This window comes from Centrocercus urophasianus, unplaced genomic scaffold, assembly GCF_019232065.1.
Source record: "Centrocercus urophasianus isolate 14NV4802_14NV808 unplaced genomic scaffold, USGS_Curo_1.0 seq_15, whole genome shotgun sequence".
Classification (NCBI taxonomy): Eukaryota; Metazoa; Chordata; class Aves; order Galliformes; family Phasianidae; genus Centrocercus; species Centrocercus urophasianus.
This window is the reverse complement of record NW_024884697.1, coordinates 854,738-882,037: the sequence shown is the minus strand read 5'-3', so window position 1 is coordinate 882,037 and position 27,300 is coordinate 854,738. Positions and strand designations below refer to the sequence as shown.

The following is a 27,300-nucleotide window of genomic DNA, read 5'->3' as shown; positions in this document are numbered from 1 at the left end:
AAATCTTGGATTATGCCTTCTTAAATATATTCCAGTGCGAGAAACAAGCCTTCTGGAAATTAAAGAAGATATGGAACTGGATCCAGAGGAGAACAGCACTGTCTTCATGGGCATACTCATCAAAGGGCTGGCCAAGCTGAAAAAAATCCCTGAAACAGTGAAAGCCATCCAGGATCGCCTAGAACAAGAACTGAAGCAGATTGTTAAGCGGTCCACGACTCAGGTGGCAGACAATGATTACCAGAGGGGGGAAAATATTTCCCAGGAAAATCAGCCTAGGTAAGGATATTTCAAGCACTGAAATGTGATTGCTGCAAAAAAAGATGTCTGGAGAAGGAATGCCGATGTTTGTTTGTTTTTTTTTTTCCTTGCAGTAGCGAAGATATTAAATAGTAATTTTTTTGAGAAATGTCTGTGTTTCTCTGAAGGGCTGAAGTACCTTGAGCCCCTAAAAGGCTTGGGAATTTAGGAAAATGTATTCAAAAAGGGGGAAATACTATTGCTTTTCAGCTGAGGTTGTGGGAAAAGGAGATGCTTCCTTCTGTGGTTGTTCACAGAAGAGTCTTCTGGCTAAATTTCCAGTACTCGCAGGGAGCTTATAAGCAGAAAAGGGGTAAGGTTTTACACTGCCTAATGCTGATAGGACATGGAGGAATGGCTTTAAACTTAAACAGTGAAAGTTTAGAATAGATGTTAGGAATAAATTCCTTGTTGAGAGGGTGATGAGGCACTGAAACAGGCTGCTTGGAGAAGCTGTGGATGCCATATCCCTGAAAGCATTCAGGGCCTGGTTGGTTGGGGCCCTGGGCAACCTGATGTGGCAGTAGACAATCCTGCTCATGACAGGGGACTGGAACGCAGTCGTCTTTCAAGTCCTTGCCAACCTAAGCCATTCTGTGATTCTATAAACATGTTTGAAATCCAGATTTGAAGGTAGAAGCTCTGCAGAATTACTTAACTAGTAAAAGGTACATGATGTTAAGCACTTGGTTATTTTTTTTTTTTTAACCTAAACCTTTCATTTTAAGCAGCTTTACAATAGATTGAATCATAATGCTGTCTCAGATTGCTGGTATGTATGGTGTAAAGAACACTTGGTGCTGAAACAAATATTATGTTCTTGTGTTGCACTTGGGAAGAGAAGATTCGACTCAGTTGCTCATTTCAAGTGCAGTAGATTCTAATTAAGGTGATGCAGGTGCAAAGCTTTGTAATCATAGATGGAACTAATTATATCAATAAATATATGGCCAAAAATCTATTTGTTTTGCAGCTCCATTAGTTGCGAAGTGTGAAAGCCCACTGAGAAATACATTTCTGCTGTTCTTCATGATTTGCTAGAACAGAACATCTTAAGGGCTAGCTATTGCTTGTAGCTGAATTCTTAATTTGTGATACTGCTCATTGCAATGATCACCACCAGAAGAAATTAATATTGGAGAAGAAATCTGAAAACAAAAATTTGTCTTCATTGTACATAATATTTATTGTGGAAATAGTTCTTGAGGAAAAAATTGGTAAAGAATTATTTTCCAATTCCTCTCATTATTTTAGAGTAGAATCATAGAATCACTACAATTGGAAAAGACCACTAAGATCATCTACCAACCATTGACCCATCACCACTGAGCCGCTAGCCATCTTCCACAGTGCCACATCTAGCCTTTTTTTAATGGTGGATGGTGACTCCACCGCTTCCCTGGGCAGCCTGTTCCAAATGCCATTGCTGTGGAAACAATTACGCTGTGAAGAATTAGAATTAGAGTTGTGGTATTGATATCTTGATTAAATTATAGCAAGTATTTTGGGCGGGTTGAAAAGCAGTGCTTTTGTTGTTGATGCGGAGATGGAACTTGACATATTCTCAATTCTTGTTTTGAGAGGTTACATGGCCCTTGGATGCCATTTGAAATTGATGAAGTTGGGTTGGATCATACTTCAATGATGTTAAGGAGCCCAGAGGCCTGGGTGAGATACCAAAAACTTCAGTGGATTTTGGCATTTGATTAATAGCAGTTTGTGATCCCTTAGGATGCCTATATTGTAAAGCTTTGGAAAGTGTCTTGAATTCCTGTTGAGTAAGGAGACAATTAGAACTGATTCTAATCCAAAATTACATAGGAAGTTTACAGCAAGCAGGTAAATTTATTTATACTGAAAAGGATAAATTATAGTATGGAAAGATATACCATCCCGTAAATTAGCTACAGTTTCAAATCAAAATGAAGTGACTTTTTCCTGGTGTCAAGAAGAAAACAAAGCCAGGAAAACAAGGTCCTCCTATTTCAAGAGAGCTCTGTAAGACTCCAAATTTGAGAATAATTCAGAGCCTGAAACTGCTTAACTGTTCATTAGCCAGTCAGCCTCAATGACTATTTGACCTTAGGATGTTAATACGTGTTAGGATTTTAGGATGTTAGGATGATAATAAAATGTTTTTCAATTCACCTTAGCACAAGTCACACGTGAATGCCTTTCAGAGCTCAGTGCCTGTATTCAGGTACTGTGCTGTGTATGATGTCCATACAAAACTCTCAATTCTGGCAAATAAAATGACTAATGAGATGGCAGGGAGGAGGTAAGGGCAGAGCAGGGGCTGAGGCTTTATGCTGAGCGTTCTGCTGGGCAGTTCCCTTCTGCTTGTTAGGTACGTACAGGCCGAACGATATGCATCACTGTATGCATCTTCATCATTGTGTTGACTCTCTGAGGTTGGCTCACTTCTTTTCTTTACGAAAAAGATGACATTGGATGCCACTTGATGAATGTGCCTGTGGAGATTCTGGTGTAATTCTTTTAGGGAATCACCAGAAAAATAATATAAAGCCCCCTCATTGTACAAGAGAGAACTAATCTCTGGAAAAGGCTTCCAGAGTCCAAAGACATCAGACAGTGTTCTTGCATTCTTTCTTGTTCTTTTTTTTTTTTTTTTTGACTACCTTTTTTGTGGCCAACTTGTACATTTGTATATGAAAACCATTATGAATTGCATCCAATTTTTTTTTTTTTTTTTTTTTTTTTTTTTTTAAGATCAAGACTATTATTTTTGTCAAAGCAACTAGGGCCCAAAGAGTGCATCTCTTATCTCCCAGGGGGCTCTTTGTGGAGCTAGCACACATTGGGCTCCTGGCTCAGATCTTCAGAGTTTCCTGAATTCTTTTTCAGACCGGGCAGACCCTGTCTGCTTCCCAGGAGCAAGCCTTGGCTGTGCTATAAAAGGTGTTGGCACTGGGCTTGTTAGTGAATATACACACAAGTGCAAGCAGCAGTTCTAGTATTTATACTGTGCGACCCATTCTGTCATGGATATCCTATCATTGTCTCTTGCATTGAGCACTTCTCTCCTTGGTAAGCAGTTTGGCTGCTTGGAGAGTTGGTGTGAAATTGGAAGGACCTTTGTACAGTGGCAGCAGGATATTTATTTATTTATTTTTACCAATGTGCTCATGAAAGGTTTACCAAAGCTCATGAAAGGAAGGCTTGCACGGCTCTGTGACAGCCGATGTTTAGATTTTCTGGATTCAGTGATGGTGTACACCTGATTTAGTATGGATCTAATTAGACAACATGTTTGGCTCTACTTTTCTATGAACATTAACTCTTTACTCGTGTATTTGCCCCATAAATTGTGAATGATGTGGATATTTTAAAATGCAGTAAAGGGCATTAGCAGATTCCTAGCAGTTTTTTGTCCCTGCTAGAAGATCATTTTGAAAGTTATAAACTTACATTTTTGTCTAGGTAACTTCTATAACATTTACAGACGTCTGTACTTGGAATGAGTTTATGGGAAAAATGCTTAAATTTGCCATTGATTTATCTGATTGGTCATTAGAGCACAGTACCTCCATGTTTAGAAACATGTATTGATTGTGGAGGGTGAGACTCAGTGGAGTCCATGTTAGCATTGCTACGTCTTCATGAACTTCTGGGTCTCAGTTACTCAAGGCTGCTGACTTGAGAAATAATCTGGACACACATGGCCAGATTTCTGGAACAGGAGTTTGGCAGGGACACATTGCTTTAGCTTTATTTATACTTGAAGATCCAGCCCAGAAGGAAGAGGTGTACTGCCAGTTTTGTTCTTAAATCCCATTGCCTGAACTCAGTGCATTTTTCCTGTAATCTATTTCTGGCCTTTTATTTAATCTTCAGACTTTCAAATGAATAGAGAAATTATATACATGCCAACACTCTGACCTGGCAGAGAACATCATTGCTGCTAAAATGCCTGAATTGTCATTAGCGACCTCGCTCAGGTGCCAGCAGTCACTTTGCATCAATTTGTTCTCTGTTATTGCCCAGACAATAGGAGTTGCTTCCGGGTCTGTGTCACTGTCTCTCAACATACTTAGCATATTTCTCGATGAAGGGGTTATGAGATTGCTTTGACAAATTGCCTAAGCCACTCTTCTGTCATTGTCTGTATGTGTTCTGTTTAGGTCGCTCGGTGCTGCAACCCCGTGTGCATAAAATCTAGGCCATATCATTTTATGCTGTTTTGTCTTATTGGCTGGCTGACACGGCTTGTGTCTGTCTCCTTCAGGTCACCTTGTTTCAAAAATGACCTGGCGGTTTTAGAAGACTTTCAGAGAAAGGAAAATTAAGATAAGAGGTGCTGGCTAATTTGAAAGCAGGGAGAAGTGGAAAAATGATTTTTGGTTGAGAATGGAGAATGTAACGTTGTGTTAGTGATGCTGAATGACATGGGTGGGGAAGCTTTCATTTCTGCTGGTCTGTACTAGGAGAACTGGAAGATAGCAAAACCAAACAACTGTTCAGTATAATCCTATTTTAGCAGTGGCTTTGTAAACAAGTTGATAATGTGAGATCAAGCTCACTTAGAATCAAGAGAAATGAATTTGTCAAAAATCCAGCTAGTTTCATTCTGCAAAATTGTGCTTTCCTGGGGCAACAATGAGGTATGTGGATAATTAAATTTTCATTAGCAGTGGGATGTTAGCAGAGCTTGGGCTTGTATTGCTAAATTTTCTTAGTGGCAAAGAATTAATGTGATCCCATAAGGCCATCTTGTTGGCATGTCAGTCAATGACACGTCAGTTCCTCGAGAAGGAAATTCTTTTTCTTTCCAAAGTCTCCTGCAGTTCTTTGAGCTGAGCAGCCACCTGCCCTAGCTGCCCCTTTAGCTATCTCTGTTACTTCTTGTGGGAAGTTGTGTGCATCTTGTAGGGGCTTCTGTAGCAATAGTCACCTCTCCCGTGTCCTGTAATACGCTGGACCAGGTACTTGCTTAAATAATACAGGTGGTTTTCAGGCAGCCTTGGCTGCACGTTCCCCTGTCTTCTTCACTGATAACACTGGTGATAGACAAGGGCGGTCAGAGAAGGCTGGAGCTGTGTAGGTCATTCCACAGGAGCAACTTCTCTGTTTAGCTTCAACAGGATAGTTATTAAGATTTAAACAAAACCTATATGGAAGAGAATGGCTTCCACGCTAGATTTTCCTTTATCATTTGTGTACATCTTTTATGCTTCTCTATATCCCCTGATGGTGTCTTATATAAATACATAAGGGCTTATTAAAAATAATAAAAATCGTAGCATGTTCTCTCTCAGTGCTTTCTCTTCAGGGATTTCTTACTTTTCTTAAAAGAAGGAAATAGATATTGACACCAGTTTCTTTTGGATTGCTTCAAAGTGTGTCTTAGTTCTACAGTCACTTAAGGTATGGCACTGTTAATTAACCTCCCTGTGTATCTTGTATGTACAGTGATAACTAATGATTAACATGAATATATTCTGGACCACTTGAAATGTTCTGCTGTTCCCTCCTGGGCTTATCCAATAGCTCTTGCAGTTGAATCAAAGTGTTTTCTGCTTAACCATTGGGCTGTGTGGGCAGATGGGGATGGTCCATGTGAGAACTTTGATAGACTGCTGTATAATACTATACATGTTTATGTCAAATGATCATGGATGCATGACACATAATGAGCTTATGCACCTTCTGTGTCTATTCATTTATTTATTTATTTTAACTACTGTTATTCTAAATAATAGCTAACCTCTGTCCTTGGCAAAATCGAAGTATAAGCTGAGATGAGTGGTTTTAGCCACAGCATCACGCTGGGCTATTCTTGCAAATGGACAACAGCTTTTCTGTTTCTCCAGTTAACTATCTAGCTTCTGGCTTAAAACAGCTGAAGTAGCAGGAGGTATGCACCCTTGAACTGAAGAGGCCAAGGCATGAAAGCACACCTTGTAGGTGGCTGTTAACAGAATGCTGCAATGTGATGGTTGATGAGCGGAGGGAGCTCTGCTTTTTCTGCAGCCCTTCTGTCCTTCTGATGGGGAGACACAGCAAGTGTGTGTTAATTCCTTACTGCTTCAGTTAAATGGGATGGAGCCTGTCTGTCAGAGATCACTGGCACCTAACATATGGATTTGGGAAGTGTTAACATCACATTTTGTTGGGATTAAGTGTGGACTTGAATTGCTCATTAAAAAGCAGTGAAATTATCCATGTCTTCCTTTTACTTGATGATAATATGATCAAAGGTGATTCTTTGTCACAGAATATTTAGGACTTTGCAGATGTGCATTAATTACAGTAATTGGGCTGTAGAGAAGCAATAGGAACAGGTCATGTGTTGAGATTGTAGCTGTAGCTCCTTTACACTTAGTAATAAAATCTTTATAACTTAAGCAGCTGATGAGCTGTTGTGTTTCACGTTTCATGTTGTTTAATCTGTTTTGATCTTTCATGTTTAAAACATTCTGTGCTGCTCATTTCATAATTTAAAATGAGTATCTTACATTCTGTTTGTGTGTGTAAGTAAATGCTTCTTGAACTGACACTCCTCATCTCTTCTGGAGAAAAAGCAGGTTGTCTATCTGGAACCTTAAAATGATCTATAATGTCTCAGCATTGAAGTGTTCTGACGTTAGGAATGCATTTGTCTTTCCTGCACCCCAGGTAGAGCACGTTAGAGATCAGCAGCCTGAATGTAGAGGAGAGTGCAAAAAGGAAGTTGGTAGAAAGCAAGGAGGTATGAAACTTGATCTGGTCCCCTAGAGGCCACTGAGATTGATGCTGCGTTGTGGATTGCCTGGTTGTCACTGGATCTGAAGTAAAAATCTTCTGATTCCTGCCCATTGCCCTGATGCGCTGCCTTACAGTATGGTTACAGGGTTACAGTGAATTCTGAAAACTGAGTGGAGGTTGTCTTGGTCCTTTGCAGGTTGCTGCTGGAGCTGCTGGAGCTTCTTTTTGACAAATTCAATGCTGTGGCTGCTGCACACTCCATAGTCCTTGGACATCTTCAGCAGACGGTGGCCTCTCCTTGCAGCCAGTACGATGGTGATATCAAGCTCTACGACATGGTTGATGTGTGGGTGAAGATCCAAGATGTTTTGCAGGTAAGAGTCCTTCAGATGGGTACAGTTTCAGCTTGTAGCAGCTCTTTAAACCAGAATACCACAGAAAACAGTTCTATTATGCTCAAGGGACAGCCTCACTGGAAGTTGTCTTGTCTTTTGGCGAGTGGACGCATTTCTAGCAGGCGTCTAGATTCCAAAGAGCTTAAATACCAGCAAAACAGAAAGTATGGATTCACCCTTATACTGGGAGAAGTTGATTCCTTTTGTCTACTGAGTGATTTAGCAGAAGCTTTCAAATAGTGACACTTTTGTTCCATGTTCCCGTGCCATGCCTGCCTTATAAAGTGTCACTGCTCTAATCGCTTGTCTTGCCTTGTCATTACGCCTTGGTTGTAGTCAGCTGAGACAGTAGCTGCCAGCATGTTTTCAGGGAAGCCTTATTTGATTCCTATTCTAAACCATAGCGTGCTAAAGCTGAACCTTGCTTAGACTTATTTTGGTACCACGCCTATCACCATAGCATCTGAGCAGCGGAGCTGTCTGTCACAGATCTTTTCTCTCATTCTTGATGTGAGGTTAAGACATGCTTAGCAGATTTTCCTTTTTTTTTCCCCACTTTTTAAATTTTGAATTGTCTTCACATATAGGAGTGTACAACTCACCCATTGTTTGCTAGAGGAGGTCAAAGAAATAAACCTGGCATTGTTTATGAGATTTATGTTGGTCATTTCACCTCTGTCCTGTTCCTAAAAAATACTGTCTTCAACACTTAACACACATTTTCATTGTAGGGCACAGATCTATTCCTGTTTCTCTAAAAACTTATTTGACTATGTGTGTGGGAACTGCTGACTAATGGCCTGAACCACTGATTGAGCACCTGGGGAAAGGACCTGGTCAGCCCTGGGAGCACAGGTGGAGGCAATTCACCTGTGCAACTGGAAGGGGTGGAGCATGGCTGCACTTCTGTTGGACCTCATTTAAGGGCTGACTGCCATTGGGGAAGGTTCTCTTTCTGGAGATCCCTCCTTGGTGAAGCTTTCCCCTGCAAACCTATGATCTTCTGATATGGGTGAGCAATCTTCTTCCCTTCCTTCATAGTGCCTCTATTGTGCTAGTTCTTTTGTCATCACATCTTTGTTGTAATGCCTTTCCCATTGTATTGATCTGATTGCTACACTGTAGAATGATGCACGTAGGATTTTTACTTGCACAGGTATGGCCAACTGTATACATGCTGTGATTTCAGGCACTTCTTGGACTTTTTGATTACACCCACTGTCTTCTTATCCACTTACGTGTCTTTGTAAAGGATTTTTACCTTCCTTCATTATTCTTGGAAAAACTTGATTGGGAATATCCAGACAGAGGGTAATAACAGATTTTTCTAGATGAAAGAGTGTCACAAAGTTGGAGCTATCTGGCCCCATCAAAGCAAAGAGTTAGGCTTCAGGGCATAAGGAAAGGGTTTGGCAGTGAGTATCTCCAGCCATCTTATTGTCATACACAAGGTTGAGAAATCCTATAAGAGCTCTGAATTCTGCAAACTTTGCTGTAGCAGGACAAGACCTTGGACTAAAAATCCTCCAAGATTTTATCTTTACTGAAGCAGACTGACAAGGCTGGTAATTCCCTCTTATCAGTGAGGGCTTGTGATGGTTTCATTCCTCATGAGTGGTTAAGTCAGGACTGAGTTATGCTGGCTATTACAAAATAACATTGATAAAACTTTACGTAGAAGCCTGTGTAGGTGTGCACAAACAGAGAGTGAGTGAGCTTTCTTTATTAGGGAGAAAATATGTAACAAAGCTTTCTACAAAAAAAAAAAAAAGCCAAGGAAAATGCAGCAGCCCAACTGTAAAGATCTCATTGCTATTGGTGTGACAGCACGAGTGTCAGAAGGTGCCTGAAAAGCTTCTACAGGAGCCACAGATAGCTTTGCCAATGCACAAAAGCTGCACTTCAAACTCCGTAATCTCTTGCAGCTTTAGGGTAAGAGATGAGCATTGACTGACTTGGTGAGGGGGAAATCTATTTCTCTGTTCAAAACCTCATGGCTTTTCTTTTTGTGTGTGTGTGTATGTTCATAGGAATGGATTTCTTTTACCTTGCAATTTAAAAAAAATCTCTGAGCCCAAGACAAAGTTATTTCATTACAGTGTTTCCAAGCAGGGGTAATTTTGTAAGGGGAGACCTTACATTTGTGTTAAGGGGGAGCAGAAAACTTTTAAATGCTGTTGGGGGAAGGTGAAAACGTGGAGGAGGTAGGTTAGTGGTGGGCTGCATTGGGGAAACCTTATGATCCTGTAGATCATAATGAATGAAACTTATTCATAGTGCTGGAACAGTACTACGTGGCTCTGTAATTCACACAGATAATCTCTTCCACACACACATTGTGCATCTCTGCATGTGAAACATGTTACAGCAAGGTTATCTCTTTATAGCTCTGTATCCAAGTCATAATGCGTGCTCACAGTGGGCTGGAAATTGTCCTTTTTTTTGTTTTGTTTAGCTGGATTTCTGAGTGCTGCCTAATAACAGCACAAATCACTGTGGTATAATATTAGCGAGGTGGTTCAAAGTCATGCAATGTTCAGATACTGAGCATGTGGATATATTTTTGACCTTCTCTGTGAATAATAGAAGAATAACACTGAAGTCATCAGGAGAAAGGCAGAATGACCTTTTAGAGCTAGCTGCCAGAGAATAAACAAACAGAAAAATCAGTTTGTCAAAATATTAGAACAGCCTTGTTTGGTAAAACACAGCTTGAAGTTATTTGGACCAGAGCCAGCCTTGCCTGTAGCTGTATTGCCATACCAACAAGAGAGAGGTGTGGAAGTTGTTCCAGTTTTAACGTGCTATTTTATGTATGGAGTTAATTTAGTTTTTCAAAGTGGAAATAGGGGGGATTATAGAATGATAGAATGGCTTGGGTTGAAAAGCACCACAATGATCATCCAGTTTCAACCTCCCTGCTATGTGCAGAGTCGCCAACCACCAGAGCTGGCTGCACAGAGCCACATCCAGCCTGGCCTTGAATGCCTGCAGGAATCCAGGGGCATCCAAAATCTCCTTGGGCATTATTTTCCAGTGTGTCACCACCCTCTGTGTGGAAAGCTTCCTCCTAAAAATATCTTTCTGAGGAGTAGGACCCAGTACTTGGTTGAAGAGAGAGCTGTGAGCTGTTAGAACAGCCCTCAGAGCTGTACTGGTGTGAATAGTTCCTCCAGGACTGCGCAGCGAAGGAATTCTGAGTGTTCTGCTGCAGTTCAGTGTGTGTATTTGGTATCCTCCCATCTGAAAATATGAAGGGTTGTGTTGTGTGAGAGGCACTGTGATACACCTAGGTCGCTCTGAAAGTAATGCCTCTTATTTATTTCCACGGAAAGTAAAACGGATGCAAATAGCTCTGTAATACTGTTTGAAAGAGCAAATTTTCAGCTGCAAAACACTATCTTACAACAAAGTCACCACTATTAGTTGTATATTTTCACGAGTGGTGAACAAGAACCTGCATGCCACGTGTGCAGAAATCTGCACCAGTGGAGGTGACCCACAATCACCACTGCTGAAATTTATCACCTTCTGCCTCACTGAGCAGCATCCACTCTTTGTTCTCCATGTCAGGCATGATTTTGTCAGACTGCCTCTCTGCTGCCATCTGGAACACAGCAACAAAATGTAATGGAAATACTGGTGGGAAGATTCAACCTCTACTTACATGCCATCAACATCCACTTGCGATGCTGTGGGCCAATATAATAAAATGGGAGGTGTTACTTTTGGAGCAGCCCTTGTACATCCTTGGGCTAAAGGCAGGCATACCTTCTGTCCTGTTGTGTTAGAGTCAGGGGGCTGACAGAGGACATGCTATAGCAGCAACTGGTACTTGGTGTGCTGGTTTTTTCTTGCTGTTCTGTGTTGCAGAGAACACTTAACAGCTCATTCACCTTTTTATTTTTTTGGCACTGTCTTTTGATACCAAGATGAGAGAGAAGCATCTGTCCCTGCTGAATAATACCAGCGTTCATTCAGCTTCTTCAGAAATGTCACCTCCCCGTTGACAGGGTGATCATCCTGTCAGCTTTTGTATGAGTGCAGTACCCTGCTGCTGGAGAAAATGCCCACAAAACGTGACATCTCCATGCATCCTCAGTATCCTGTTATTAGCTTATGCCAGTGCTGTTTGCCTCCAAGGAAGAGATCTTTTCTTTTGTAGTAGTGGTGTTTGTAGTTGACAGTTCGCAGCCTTTTAAGGAGGTGGCCAATCTTTGATTTCTCTCTGCTGCAGAAGAGAAGGAAATTCACCTTGGTGCTGTGGGATGCACGTCACATCTTTGCAGCACCAGTGGGACAGAACACACACATTCGGGCTACTGCTGTCCCTGTTTTGTGGTCTTCTGTTTGATGCTGTCAGGTGTTGTCCAAAAACAGTATTATTTAGCAGCCTATGCATTGCTGAAAACATAAGAAAATTGTGACAGGAGAGATTGAAACCTATCCCCTGCCAACGTGCTGCTGTTCTGTTACTGCAGAGTTGGAAGCACCAGAAACTCTTGTATGATACAACCTTTTCCTTTACATATCATGCTCCTCTGCCCAAAAGGTGCGTGGCATTTTCCTACCTGTAAAGGGAACAACACATTTCCATGCTTCAAGCAGGGAGACGGAGCAGTTTTGCAGTGTGCAGCTAAATCTGGTGGCCAGCAATGTGATGACTTGCTGAAAAGCTGGGCTTCACTTGTAGTTGCCGTGCCTTGCTTCTGAGGGAATAGTGCTGCATGGGGATACATTAACAGCAGAAGATATTGCTCCTTTAAGCAGGGTAAGGCAGTGAGGTTCATCAGTTGCTTGATTTACCCTGTTGCATCCTTCTGGAAGAAGTGTAGAGGGGGTTCAACTCCATGGCAGGCCATGCAGATCTGTCAGCTACGCTGCAATGCCATTTCTTCCACCTCCACATCTGCGGATGCTTGTCTTCCTCTGGCATTGTTGCTCATTTTCCTAGCAGGTATCTAATTTGAGGGAGTTGGTTTGATCAGCTGTTTTCTGCTGGCTGCATGTTCTGCTTGCTCAGGTCCCTGAACTATGTCAGTGTTGGCATAGGGGAGGAGAGAGAAGCAAAGAAGGGAAGCAAAGGGTTGATCCTGGCATCTGCATCTTTCCCTCAGCCAAAGCTGCTATGTGGAGCAGCACCTCAGAGCACTCATGTAAAAACCAGGTGGCTTATTGCTCAACCTAGGTGGATCAGCACAGTCCTGACAACAGTGTAAAAAGCTTACTGGAATGGATGCTGATGCTAAAAGCAGGAGTTCAGGAGTGGTAGCCTGTCGTGAGCCCTGAATCTCTGCAGTAGTGATTTCATTCAGTTGAGAAGTATGTGCTCTGGAATAAGAAATCTCTCTTTGCTGAAGCTTTGCATTTAAAGGATGATTTAACTATTTATGGCATGGTTAATACTGATAAAGTAAAACTCTTGTATGAGACGTGTTATTGTCAATATGTCATAAATACTAGTTGAAATGTCAGAGCAATATGAAATAGCCATTACATCTGGGAAGTTCACCAGGTAATATCTTGGACATACAATGGAATTAATTTTCAGAATGTTGTCTTGGGGAAATTAATGGCTTCATGGTTGTCCTCGAAATAATGTGCCTGACAGTTTTTCTGGTTCCCTTTAAATGGTCTTAAATGTGTGGAACTGATGCCCTCGGACTCCTGCCTGGTTTGTCTCATTAATGCTTGTCTCTCATTTAGCTGAGAGGATGATGGCTGTGAAAGTGATTTTTGTGCAGCTTTTGAAAAATACCGTTTCAATCTTGGGTGCACAAAGGAGGGAGGGAGAGCATTATGCTCTCCAGGATGCTGATATTGAAAATTGGAATTTAAATAATTACAGAGCAGGCAACTTGGCATGTTTTTTTCCCCATCTCTTATTGGAAGTGAACTCGTAGCATGCATTATTTAGTAAGAAATCAAGCACAGTGAGTGTTACATGACTTTTTTTTTCTCTGTTAATGTTTGTTAGGAGCATGAAAAACTTTCATTGAAAATGTATGGGCCAGGATGTGTGTCATCTGTTTGAATCCAAGAAGGGACAAGATAACACTGCAGGAAGGTGTTTCCTTAAACTTTGGTCACACTAAGTATACTTCAGGAGGAATATGAGATGTCTTTTGATCTAAAGCATTTGACAGACTTGTTCCAACTTATCTAATGATTCAAGTTATCTCCTTATGCTTTCAAACAGGAAGTAATTGGGTACTTAAGCTCCCCAGGAAATGTGTTGTGAATTCAGGATGGCTAAAAATTGCCCAGGTAAAGGTGACAAAGTTGTCAAGTGCAAAGTGTCACAGTGTAGGGTATATTATGCAATTGGAAGGGCAAAGAACGAGGTAGCAATGGCACGCTTTGCTGTCAGAAGCAAAGAATGTGAAGCAGAAATGCACATCGATCTGTTTTCCTTTTCACTGAATGATTCTTGCGGAAGTGTGTTTAAAACTGACTAGAATGGCTTTGGTAACAGATACCTGGAAGAGGTCCAGAGCTGAACTATGAATGCTGGGTTATTGTTTTTCCAGGAATGTCCTCGTTAATTGAACTGTGCTGTATTAGCATGGTGACACAGCACAAATAGGTGTGAATAATTCTATGCTCCAGCTTTTATTTCAGCAGTCATATGTATCCCAGAGCTGTTGATCCAATTTATTTGATAAACACTAACGTTTACTTTAAAGTTCAAAGAGATAAAGCCCTGCATAAGAATGAGATACTTGAACAGTGTACAAACACTTGTGCATTTTATTGCAGAAGGGGTCACTGAGCTTATGGTTTGGGAGATTTAAAAAGATGAGCTCATGTAATGAAATGCTTGCTGGTATGTGAGCAAGGGAAAAAAATAACCCTCTTCTGGTCATACTGTCAAGTCTTACGCTGCAGTGAACTTGAGTGGCTCTTCAGTTTGGGTGGATTTCCCTTCTAATAGTTGAGCATGGCTATGAAGTTATAGTCTTGGCAGGAATTTATGAATATTTAAATAACTAAATGCATATAAGTCAATTACAAGCATATACATATTTTTTTTCCCCCTTAAAGGCTGTATTGTACAGAAGGAGAAAGGTGCAAAACTTCTTGCTGAGAGCCCCATCAGTAAATGATTTCAGAAGACTGTTTTATGTAGTTGTTAAAGCAGAAATTAGCTCTGCTAGGTTGTAAGAAGGTGTGCTCTGAGGACAAGGGGAAATGGTTTCATACTAAAAGAAGGCAGATTTAGACTGGATGTAAGGAAGAAGTTCTTTAAAGTAAGATTAGTGAGGCACTGCACAGTTTGCCCAGAGAGGTGGTGGCTGCCCCATCCCTGAACATGCTCAAGGTCAGGCTGGATGGAGCTCCAAGCATCTGGTTCAGCTGTAGGTGTCCCTGTTTATTGCAGGGTAATTGGAGTAGTTGGCCTTTAATGGTCCTTTCCAACCCAAACAATTCTATGAAAAGGTCAGGAATACAGAATGAGGGAAAGTAGCATTGTTTCCTACTTTGATTTTTGGCAGTTTGAATGGAAGCTGTGCATTTTGAATCCTTCTCCGCTGTCAAATGCTCTCTAATTTGTACAGTTTGAGACCACAGAAACCTTTTTTTTTTTTTTTTTTTTTTTTTTTTTTTTTAGCTTTATTCCATCATTGTTTCTTAAAATTCTTTAGCGAGTTGGAAGTTCTCAGAAGATGAATATGAAGGCTGTTGAGTGGCCACCACACTTGGTGTGAAGGCTGTGATTCAAATTGCCAACAGCAGTATGGGTATTCTATACAAAAATGTACAAAATTCCCAGCCCATAAATTGCTCCTTAGCTTTCATGTTCTGCAGCTGTTAATGTATGGAATGATATAGAAGAAATAGAAGATACAGAATAAACCTGGGGAAGAGAAGGCTGTGGGGTGACCTCATTGCAGCCTTCCAGTTCCTAAAGGGGGAGCCCATAAACAGGAGGGGAACCAACTCTTTGAAAGGGTAGGTAAGAGCAGGACAATGTGAAATGGTCTGAAGTTGAAGGAGGGAAGATTTAGGTTGGATATCAGGGGAAGCTCCTCACAGAATGGTGAGGTGCTGGAACAGGCTGCCCAGAGAGGCTGTGGATGCCCTGTCCATCTCTGGAGGTGTTCAAGGTCAGGTTGGATAGGACCCTGGGCATCTTGGTCTGGTATTAAAAGGGGAGGTTGGCAGCCCTGCCTGTGGCAGGGGTTTGGAGCTTGATGATCCCTGAGGTCCCTTCCAACCCAAACCGTTCAGTGATTCTCTTATATAGAAGAAATAGTAACGTGGCTGTAGATACAGACAGTGTCTCTGGTTGTAACAATTTCCCTAGATTCTCAAACAATTTTGTTAGGTCTGATGTGCTTTTTTTTTTTCCCAGTTACTATCAATGTCCACTGCACTTTATTTCTGCTGTCAGCTAGAATTAGGAGAGACTACAAGTAATTTATCAGCATTTGTAGACATGTTTTATAGGACTATAAAACCACGCTACTTTTGATGTGCTGACGTTATTCACACTTGGTCCCTGTGTGACTAGCTTTAAAGGCAGTGAGACATACTCTTACTAGCATCATAAAAATGCTGTGAACGGGAAAAGGCCAAATGCTCATCATGTCCTCTCTGCAAGGCGTCTAATCCGACAGCAGTGCATGAGGGATTCATGCAGGCAAATTCCTGTTAATGTTACAGACTAGCTGAGATCCTAGGGAAATGTTTGGAAGCTGTTGTGCTTGAAAGCCTTTCCGCTCCTGTGCTGTGCACTTGTTGTGTTTAACATGCATGACATTTACAAAATGCTAAGGTAGAATCTTTTTTTTCCTGAAGTTTACCAGCTCCTGCTATTTCTTTCCTGATATGAAATCTCAGCTTTATTTTTCTGGAGGCCTGCGTGATTCTCTTCAGTAATTTGGTGACATAGGAAGCTGTGGAATTGTGTTAGGTAAAGTTTTCTTAAGTTTTTCCTTCTGTTAAATTTTCTTTGTTTTTTTGCTCATAGATAGGAGTGTTTGCAGGTGAGCCCTTAGCAATGGACTCCTGAGACTGAGAGCAAACTGAGTGAAGATGCTCAGTCCTCCTCAGTTGGAAATTGCCACACTTACATCATATTCAGAAAAGGGCTACAGGAATATTAATTTCTTTCTCTTTTGTTCTGCACACCCATTGCTGCTTCATGCACACACATGCACACCTTTATTCTACCTCTCCCCAGATCTTTTCTCCTTCTTTCACCAGTATCACACTCTTTCTCAGCTTTGTCTCAAGCCAGAATCACAGAACGATTTGCATTGGAAGGGACCTTTAAGACCACGTAGTTCCAACCCCCCTGCTATAGGCAGGGGCATCTCCCTCTAGACCAGGTTGCTCACAGCCCCCATCCTGCCTAGCCTTGATTGCTTCCAGGGAGGGGGCAAACTTGCTGGGCAGAAAAGAAGGTCCAGCATGGGGATGCATATGCAAAGATCTGACACTACGTCTGGGAAAGCAACAGATTCTTTTCATTTGTGAAGGCAGCTGCCAGGCTGTGCATATACACTTGGGATGGTGTTGCTGCTGCAGCTCCAGGCACGTAGTCACCACTTTGAAACGTGCTGTGGATCACTAGGTAGTATGCATAAAATGTTTTAGGAGCATCTCTTTCACAGCACGCTTCTCATCATCAAAGTGACTTAAGTCATCTGATCTCACCAGGGTGATGCCATTCTGTGTTTTGCACATGGGGAAGTCAGTGTTTGAATGAGTGGAAGAAAAAAAAAAAAAGATTTGGAAATACTTACTAGTTTTGGTGTGCATTTCAATACTGCAGAAGGAGTGAGTGTATTGTGTGAGCTTTTTGGTTGGTTTTATTAAGAGCTTTTGAGCTTCTTGTTTCTCTTGACACTATGGATGTTCTGCACTGCTGAGAATCAGGACATGAATATGCATAACACCCAACACTTAAAATTGGGTGTTTCAATTAATGCTTTGATGACAATCCACAGGCTCCAATATTCTGCTTATTTTGTGCTTTCTTTCATGGTCTCGCTGACCAGCTGCCTTTTCAAGTGGCTTTATTTAGCAAGTCTGCAAGCAGTTCTCAGTGATTTTGAGTAATGTGTCACTGGATTTATGTACGCATTCTTTTTTCAATGGTTAATGTGAACTCTGGTTATGGAAACTGAAGAGCTGAGTCTGAAGTGGGTAGAGTGAGGGTACCTAGAGTGAGGGTACATGAGTGGGAGCCATGGTGAGAAAGTATTAAAACACAATCAGCCTTATTTGCTCATAATTAGTTCATGCACGTTCTTTGGCTTGAGTAACTTCTGTACTGGGTTTTCACCATCTTTTATCCCAAGTGCTCAGAGAACGCAGTCTCTGCCTCTATGTATATTGTGTAACTGTGTATGTACAAACCAGCAGCAAGTGGCTGATGATTCACCAGTGATTTCTGGACTGACAGAGTCTGAAGAGCTCAAAGCCTGCGTGCTTTGCTGGGAATGACGAACTCCAACTTGCGCTGAGAACAAACAACTCTCCTCCACCTCCAAATCCTTCTGTTGCTCTCCTCAGAGTTCTGATAATGGCAGCTGCTGACATCTAACCACAGGTTTTAAAAAAATAAATGAAGAACAACTCAAGATTGATTGGAACAGATCAACGTGGGAGATGCTGATGTGACACAGGGTCTGAAATGGGCTGATATGTATTTCCCTGTTATAAACATTTTTGATTTTTAGCGAATCGCACAGGGAGGCTATTTTAGAACAGTGAACTAAAATCAAAATTGGACATTGCTTCATGTAGTTAACAATCTGCCTTTATTTCTTTTTGGTTTTACGTGCTTTTAGATTCTTTGCACGTGGTGAGTTTGCAAATCTGTAGATCCAGTCTTAACTCTTGGTACTGAAGTCCAGTGTGCCTGCTGACTGGACTCGTGTGATTGGTGACACCAAAAAACAAGCTTTAAAGGTGAAGTGTGCAGTTCCTTTTGCCTTACAAAGCAGCATACCAATTTGCATAATATTTTAAGGAATATTCCTCTAGCCATACAGTGTGCCAGTCTCTGTGTTTTGATTGGCCAAGAGCCAGCAGTAGCTAATGGAAGTTCATGGGGGGATTTACATAAATTCTGAATGATTCTACAGTGTTTCTGGAAATCCCTCTTCCCTATCAAACTGTACTTTGTGGAATTCCAAACCTGTATTCATTCAACAAACACAGCCACCAAAACAGGGTTTACAAAGATGAGGAGAAAATGGTAACAGAAGCGCCCATATCCTGAACTTGTGGAAGCAAGAAAAAAATGGTTTTAAATGAGACAGGGGAGGTTTAGGTTAGATATTAGGAAGAAGCTTTTCACACAGAAGGTGGTGATACACTGGAACAGGTTGCCCAAGGAGGTTGTGGATGCCCCATCCCTGGAGGCATTCAAGGCCAGGCTGGATGTGGCTCTGGGCAGCCTGGTCTGCTGGTTGATGACCCTGCACACAGCAGGGAGTTGAAACTGGATGATCATTGTGGTCCTTTTCAACCCAGGCCATTCTATGATTTCATGCAACAAATACAAGTGGTAGTAGCTCTCTGTAGGGCTTGCTGATTATCTGTTGGCAAACACTCTGTTTTTCTCTTCTGTTTTCTTTGAATATGGCCCACAATATAGACTACATATGCAAAAATAATAGGATTATTAATTCAAGAATCTGCATGTTAATTGTTGTTCTTAAAACGTGAAAGACAGTAACCATGTCCATGCTAGGAACCATGGAAACCTATTTTCACCTGAGAAAGGGGGAGATGAGTGAACTGGTTAATTAAATGTGACCTGTATGCAGACGTTCTACATGTAGAATGTAATTAAATATCTTGCAGAGCTCTTTGGGGTCCTCGTTTGCTGGAAAGAGACTAAGAAATGTGTGATTGTTGGTGTACCCTGAGTGAAACTGTGAGCTGGAAACTGATTAAAATAATAATAAAATGTGTTGCATTGTTAATTCATTCTTTCCAGTAATAAAAGCTGGACTCCCCCTGCTTTACATTTATAGCATAGGCCTGAGAAAACATCAAAGAGCAGTATTAACAGAGGAGAATGAAAAATACATGTGTGCTTAGCTTAGATGCTGTGGTTTGAGTGATGTGGTCTGGTGCTTTTATTTACTGGAGCATTGCTTTTTATTTTTAGTAATACAATGCAACTTAGTGTCACTGATCACTCGGTGGTGATGCTGTTATTCATGGTGTTGTGGTGACTGAGGAGCCCTGTAAAATTCTTCAAAAATAGCTCTGAAACTCTGCTCAGATCATTACTTGTTTTTTCTATAGTTGGTATTGAGCCACCTGTGAATTTCTTTGATGAATGGGGTTTTCCAGAAGAGCCAAAGGCATGTAGGATCTAACTCCCTTGGTGATCCAGTGGGACTTGGGCAACTAATTGCTTTAGATTCATTTGAAAATCCCACATCTAATTTTGCATTATAATAACCACTAAGAAAAATAACGATTTGTGTGACCTTTTTCTTTCTTTTAAAGAAGGCGTGTTGATGGCCAAGTCTCTTGTGTCAAGCCTCCTATCCCAGTGACTCATGGCAAGAGATAGAGAGTGGGGAGCTGGTTGTTGTCATGTCCAGGGGCTGAACTGCAGCCTGTTGCAACACCTCAGATGAAAGCAAGAAACAGGACTCATGTCTGCATAGCAGATTCATTTCAATTGCAGAAAGGTTAATCGTGTCATTAATTTTCCCTCTGCTTAAGCAGTCTGAAGTTCTTGCATGTGACCAGGAGAAGAGCCCAAATCAGACCTCCCAGCAGGTCAGTAAATCAGAATGGCTCCTTAAGCACAATATCAAAAATCATTCCCTTTTTATTCACAAAGGACAATGAAATAAAACAAGCAGACTTGCTCATGATTAGCTAGGATGCAGTAAAAGGATGATCTCACTTTATTACAGCAATTTGGTGCTATGTTCCCTTGCAGTTTAATCAGTGTGTCACATGCCTGATGCCCTGTTAGAAAAACTGCATTTCCCAACCACGTTACCTGCCAGAATGATAAATGATGGTGCCTTTGAATTGTTCTCTCATGCTAACCTCTCTTGGTAATTTTCTTTAATTCATGATGATGTCTTTTCTTTAGAGCCTGTCTAGCTCCTAATGGTGGAAAAATTAAGACATTGCCAAAGATCTTTGGATGTGGTGACTGTGGTGGAGAGCGTTCCTAAAATTTCTGTGATGTAGCAGTGAAAGTGCTGCTGATCTCTACAGATTGTTTGCATTTAACAAAGCTGACAACGTCCTTCAGTGTGGCACCTGACGTGCAGTTCAACTATTGCAGTTCCATCCATGATGAGCAATAGAGCTTATGTTTCTACTGGTGTGCTGTTATTAAAGCTGCATGGCTTGGAGCTCCTTGGTGTTGTTAAGACAAACAGCTATATGCACACGTGTGTTTATATATTATTTTCTTTTTATATTTGCCATATTTTCACTCTGAAAACATCGTTTTCCTTCTGTGCTGCAAGGCAAATGTAGTTGAGTAACCTGTTGTAAAGGTCTCTTATTTCCAATAGAGCAGGTGCCATGTCTTCTTTTTTTGAGGCATTCGTCTCAACAAAGCCAACACATTTAATGACTCTTCAGTGCTTAACATCCATGGCTCAGGCAATTAGGAGATACGTTCACAAATATGCTTCAGATCTTTGCTTTTGCCTTCATGCTTGAAAGAATACTAAGAAATAAGTATTCCAGGGGGATGAGACACTTCTAACTGCAGTTAAATTGTGAAAATAATTTTAAGTGTGTGGTGAGGCTTTGTTTCTCCTGCTGCTAAGTGGAAAGCTTCATGTTACAGTCCAAATGAACAGCCTTCCGATTCAGCTTTGTGGGAAGAAGTATTGAAGAAAAGAGGTGATCTGATGTAATGTTTTTCTGAGACAGTTTGAAAAGTGTTGTTTCTTATTCTGTTTATCTACTGTTACATTTGTATTCTCTGCACCTTATGATTTTTATATATGTGTGTATATCTAGCATTTTCTGAAAAACTAGCTAGATATTAATCTGAATATTTTTTTTTGGGTTCTAGTGTATAAACTACAGAAGAACTAAATGTCTAGTGTATAAACATGAGAAGAACCAAAATGATTTCCTATTTCTTACAGACCACCTAAACATGTGTTGACGTTCCTTGCAAAGCCATTTGAATGAAAATCTGAACATCAAATACCCAAATGAAGGAATGCAGATGAGAATGAGATTATGAGGTTTATCTTCAAGGTCACAAAAAGTGTGCTCTGCCTTGAGAGAAGTGTGCATTGTAATGTTGAGTGGATGGTTGTGCTGTACCTGGCGTTAGGTTTTCCCAGCAGTTCAGCCTCCAGTGATCAAGCTAGCCTTGTACTGTCTGTTAGCACTTTTTTAATGCCAAGGGTTCAGGTTGAAGGTTTTGTTAAACATTCTTTTCTTTTGCATTTAGTTTTGCTGTAAGCTTTATAATTAACATTTTCCTTAAAGATCGAGTTCAAGGTTTGCGTAATAATTGGTGGTATAGAAACACAGTCTCTTGCACAAGCTGTAATAGTCCTTCATGGTCTGTGTAAGATTATTACATGATCTATTAGGGTTGTGTTCATCTGGATGCATAATATTGTGTTAACGATCATGAGATTTTTTGCTTCGTTCTGAAATGTGGCACAGAATGAGTGTGAATCTCTTCAACTTTGCTCATGAGCAGCATCCTCAGTACTGTAAATCAGTGTTTGCTAGGTGGGTAAGTGCTGAAAAATAGAGCAGTGCGGCTCTCAGATGTAATCAGGGTGGAGCAATATTGTTAACTTGACGAAACTTAATTTTGATTTTTTTTTTTTTTTTGACTGAGAAAGAGATTAATATGTAGCTTCTGCAGCCTGAAGTAAAGGCAAAGTGGTAGCTTTAATGAGGAAAAAGCAGAGGAGCTCAACTAGCTGCATATAGTGACTATTATAACACCAGCTGCATTGCAGGACACAAGTTCATATCCAGCTTGAGATGGGCAGTTTCAGGTATCAGTTGTCCTTGTTTATCAATACCTAAATGATTCATATCTGCAAGCCAATCTGCAGTGCAGACTTTGGGTAGTTACTTGTAGTTGTGTCTGTGTTGGGCCAGGGAAGAACCAAGGAGCAGGTGGTATTTAAGTGGTAGTTGGTTTTGTTATTGGTTTGGGTTTTTTGGTTTTTTATTTATTTTGATGCTTTTATTCTTAGAATATCTAGTGCTGAATGGCTTAACAACATACCTGTGGTGCAGTTTGCAAGTCTTCTGACTCAGTGCAGCGGTAATTTAGTAGAAGTACAATTGTAATCCTCCTTCTGTGTAACTCTCCCTAGTAGAATGGGAGTGGAGAAACAAACTTTTTGAAGAATGTTGTACAGTCTTTGCTGTTGTGTGCTTGAAAGATCCTTCAAAGAGCTCTTCTTCTCCATGTTCCCATTCTTTTCCGAGTTTAACAGGGCTCTCTCACTCCCCCAGCTCTCCTGTTACCTCGCATCTGTGCATTCCACTTGCTAAAATTTTTCTTCTATGCCGTCCAGGCTGAAATAGTGGAAAGACAAGATTTCTTGAACGTGCCTAGGATACTTGAAATACCTTTATGAGTACAGAATCGAAACTTCTGGAATATGGCTTGTTTTATGTTATCATGTCTGAAAAGACTGTGCTGCTGAAGGAGCTGCAGTGGCCCAGTGAAAATGCTTCAGTTGCACTGATAGTGGTTGCAAAGGCTATTGCTCTTTCAGAGCTTCACAGTGCCAAACTTGGGTATTTTGGGAGGGGAGGAGGGGGATGGGATTTAGGGGATTGTGTCTGCGTAGTGCTAAGATAAGAAGTTAAAACAAAACCAAAGCAAAACACCAAAAAAAAAAAAAATCCCAACAACCACAAAGCAGCAACAAAGCAGCAACAAAACAACAGAAGGTAACATGTTGGCTTGTCTGTTCAAGGAGGGAAACGGCATTTGGAGGTGAATATGAACTTTTTTAGATGCTCTGGGCTGTAACTGAGTTCATAGTTGTTGTGTTTTGCCGTACTAATCTTCTTATGGTTACGTTAAAATGGCAGTTGGACTTGGTGATCTTGGAGTTCTTTTCCAAACTTTATCATTCTGTGATATCAAGTCCCAGCGCCTCAGGAAGATCTTGATGATGCTGGCATTTATCCACCTGCTAAATTTGACTTGTGCAAGTAATCCAGCCAGCAGAACTGCCTGTGAGACTTAACTTAAGATATGTGCTGGCTTAGCAGAATAAAGCTGACTTGGTGTTCTTAATGAGTCTAAAAAGGTTTCTGTCAGGTCTTTGCTAAGCCGCAGTTTATTCTTGCAATCTTGAGAGCAGCCCATTAGTCGATGGAAGACTGACCATCCACTTGCATAAAGGAAATTATGCCCAAAATTCTGATTTCTCTTAAGCACAACTATTCTATATTGATTGTATAATACCAGAGGGTATGGTTATACTCTAAAAATTCATGCATGCTGTATATACAGTTGCACAGTAAGCAACTTTGATGTTGCCTTCTTACGCACAGGGAGAAGATCTTGTATGTATATGAAGATACATATATACATAAAGTCCGTAAATGACCTCAATTTCCATGGCAATAATTGATATTTTTAGAGCCCTCTTGTTTGAAGTGGGATTTACTGCAGCAGATTGAGTATCAGCTTGGAGAACAGTGGGCATGTGTCAGTCCTGCTTCTGCATTTGGTTTTCTGTGCAAAACCTTGGACTGTTGCATATTCAAAGTAAACTTTTCCTGACAACGTTGTGTGCTGAACCAAAGGCTGTAAAGGGTAACATGCCAGTGCCGCACCAATGTATTGGCTTGTGTGGTTTGATGTTTGAACTCTCAGGTGCACGATTCACAGAGACCCTTTGCTTTGTTTGGGGGAATTGCTCTGCTAATAACCTTTCGTATCTTTATTTTCCTGTGATCTGATTGATTAAACAAATAGCCATGTTGTTTTTGAGTCGGAGGTGGATGCAGAGGCTGTTCACTAGCTGTTGTGCTGCTTAGCTCACTTCATTTCTTCATTCTCCAAGCTCCTATCTGCCCCGAATTTACTGTTCTGGTTCATTTTACTGCTACCTTATTGTCTGGAACATTTCCTATTGATTTTCTGTGTTGGTGACTATTTCCTTTCTCAACGCAGTTGTGAAGAATTGAAAGTAATTTGGTCTGAGAAGGTTTTGTGCTTCCCAGAATCCAGAGGATCATTTAAAACCTTTTCTGTAACCCGATTTGAAGATGTTTGATATTTTTTCTAATTAAGTTGTTATTTTGTTGAGGTCACTTTGTGCATCCCTTTCTCTTTGGAAAGCTTTGTTTTCAGCACAGCGTGAAAAGCTGGTGTTTATCTATCTATTTATTTATTTTTGTATTTTTTTGCCTAGAAAAGTTTTTAAGTATGAAATAAGTGTAATATTCCTTTTTGGGGTTCCTCTCCAAGCCATATACTGGAAGATATATACAGAGCAGCAGGAGATTCACAGAACAAATTGTTTATAATTTCATCATTGTCAGTGAAACCCCTCTTGTGCAGAATTCAAGGAGAATTGAGCTCTTTGAGGTGGAAGGATATTTATTAGCGAATATTGATCTGCAGGTTCTGAATTGCAGAGATAAGTGATTAATCTGTCACATAATCTGTCAGAGTTTGAATGCATTCTTGTTAAACGATTCATTCATACACTAGAACTAACAGAATGGAAATTATCTGTTATTATCTGGCGTTCAGATGGATAGAGGAGCAGTTCAGAGCAGGCTTTAAGGATGCTACTGGATCTTTTCATTTTTTTTTTTTTGCCTGAGATTTGCATGGATGGGGATATTGGTGTTGTCAGTGAGGTCTTGATCTACAATGTGTTGAGTGCGTTGGCCCTCATCCAGAAAAGCAATTAGGTGTATGGTTTGATTGGGACCGTTCATATGTTATAAGTTGTGTGCATGCTTAAGTGCTTCGCTGGCTAACAGCCAGGCTGCCCAGCACCTGGCAGGGTGAAGATATTTCTGTAATGAGCTAAGGTAGAACCTCTTGTCAGAAGGTGACGGAAGCTTATTTCCATATTGTTACTGGGAAGTAACCCAGCTTGAATCTCCAAGGCTCATAGCAGCTGTGGGGAGTTCTGTGTGTTTCCTGAATGTCATCTGTGGGACTTGCAGGTTATGAGAACAAAGTGGCCGTTTTCACTCATTTTGTCAATCTGTGAGTGATCTGTGGCTGCCAGTTCATTATCCACTTAACCAAATCTGTCGTGCTGGGGATTAAAAACAATACTTCTCAAAAAGTGAAGGCTTTGATATACTAACAATTATAAACATAACACCTGTGTCAATGTGATAGTTTCCATATAGAAATGGATAAAAACACTTTTTTCTTGCACTTTCAGCTGTAGCATTATTAGTATGTAGTAAATAGGGGGAAACTGTTTGGTAAGACACGAGCTTATAACTGCTTCAAGAATTTGAGTGTTCAAGTCCTCATCTAAAGCAGACTGCATAGATGCACCAAGTTCCTATCCTGCTGGACAAGTTCCCAAGAGACCACAGATCTACCTGATACCACAGTGTTGTAGAGTGGCTTGGGTTGGAAGGGCCTTCAAAGGTTTTCTGGTTCCAAACCACTGCTGTGGACAAGGATGCTAACCACTACATCAGGTCTAGATCAGGTTGTCCAGGGCCCAGCCAGCATGGCCTTGATCACCTCCTGGGATGGGGCATCTATAGATTCTCAGGACAGCCTGTTCCAGCACCTCATTCTTAGTGAAAATTTTCCTCTGACACCAATCTAGATCTCCTCTTATAAATTAAAATTGTTTCCCTTCTATCTATACCTGTAACAAAGACCAGGAAGAAGACTTGGAAAGGAAGCATCTAAGTTGATATTTAACAAGAACTCAAGGTAAAAAATATTGTCAGGGAAAAAGTAGAAAAGTGGGTTGTTGTTTTGTTTTGTTGTTTTTTAGTCTGATTCTCCAAACCAGTGGGCTCTTCCCCGAACAAGAGATGACTTTCTCAGCCCAAAGGTTATTTGGCTGATGATGGTTATTTCAAACGCACTTCAGAAGTACTTGTCTGTAAAAGCTGACTAGGAGCATGCTATGGGTTGAGACAATTAGATTGAAATGGAACATTCTGCAGAAATTGCAGAAAGCTTCTGATAGAATGCAAGCAATTAAAGAAAATGTACGTAATCTGTCTAGTAATATCTGAGACAAAATGACTCAGATCAGACATTAAGGGCACAGAATAAAAAGTATTTTTGCTTGTTTTTGTGTTGTGTTTTTTTTTTTTTTTTTTAAGGGAAGGATGAATAGTAATCCCTTTCAGCAAATTAAAGTATGTGATCTTAAAAATAATGACGAAGAAAGCATTGAACTCAAATGTTTTCTTTTTTTTTTTTTTTTTTTGTCTTTACAAGTGTCTAATATACATGATGGGCTCCTCAGTCAGAGGTGGATGAACAAATACTATGTTGGATGCATCTAGTTGTCATGATAATTCAGTAGGGACTGTTTTCTTATCTGTATGAAAATTGGGTGATGATAGATGTCAAAAAAATTTGTCTGCAGTAGTAAGGTAAATATTTGCTGTCTAAGCATCTCCATCACTGAACAAATCACTTACAAACAGCGACATATTGCAAGAAGGAGAATGCATGAAATTACCTAAAAATTAAAGATGAGGCAACTGAATGAAAAGCAGATACCAGATAGAATTAAAAACTAAGTTAAATAAAAATCAGGTGGTTGGATTCCCTAGTGATCGAGAAAACCAAGATATGGAGTGTATTATGGAAAGGTGGTGAGATGACAAATGTCAGTGGGAATCTGTGTTTGCAGACTGTGCATTGAAGACAGACTTTTTGTAGGAGGTGGAGGAACATGGCTTTATTTAAAGAATTCCTCTGTCTAGTGAC

At 40.6% G+C, this 27,300-nt stretch overlaps 1 protein-coding gene across 2 annotated transcripts in view; it reads left to right on the top strand.

Moving 5' to 3' along the window:
* The window catches only part of EXOC4 (exocyst complex component 4), a 397,972-nt gene that overhangs the window by 56,674 nt on the left and 313,998 nt on the right, over positions 1-27,300 (top strand). For both annotated transcript variants that reach the window (XM_042815485.1, XM_042815486.1), the window contains exons 6-7: positions 36-279; positions 7,202-7,379. In XM_042815485.1, coding sequence (XP_042671419.1) covers positions 36-279; positions 7,202-7,379 — 422 coding nt within the window. The remainder of the gene's footprint in view (positions 1-35; positions 280-7,201; positions 7,380-27,300) is intronic.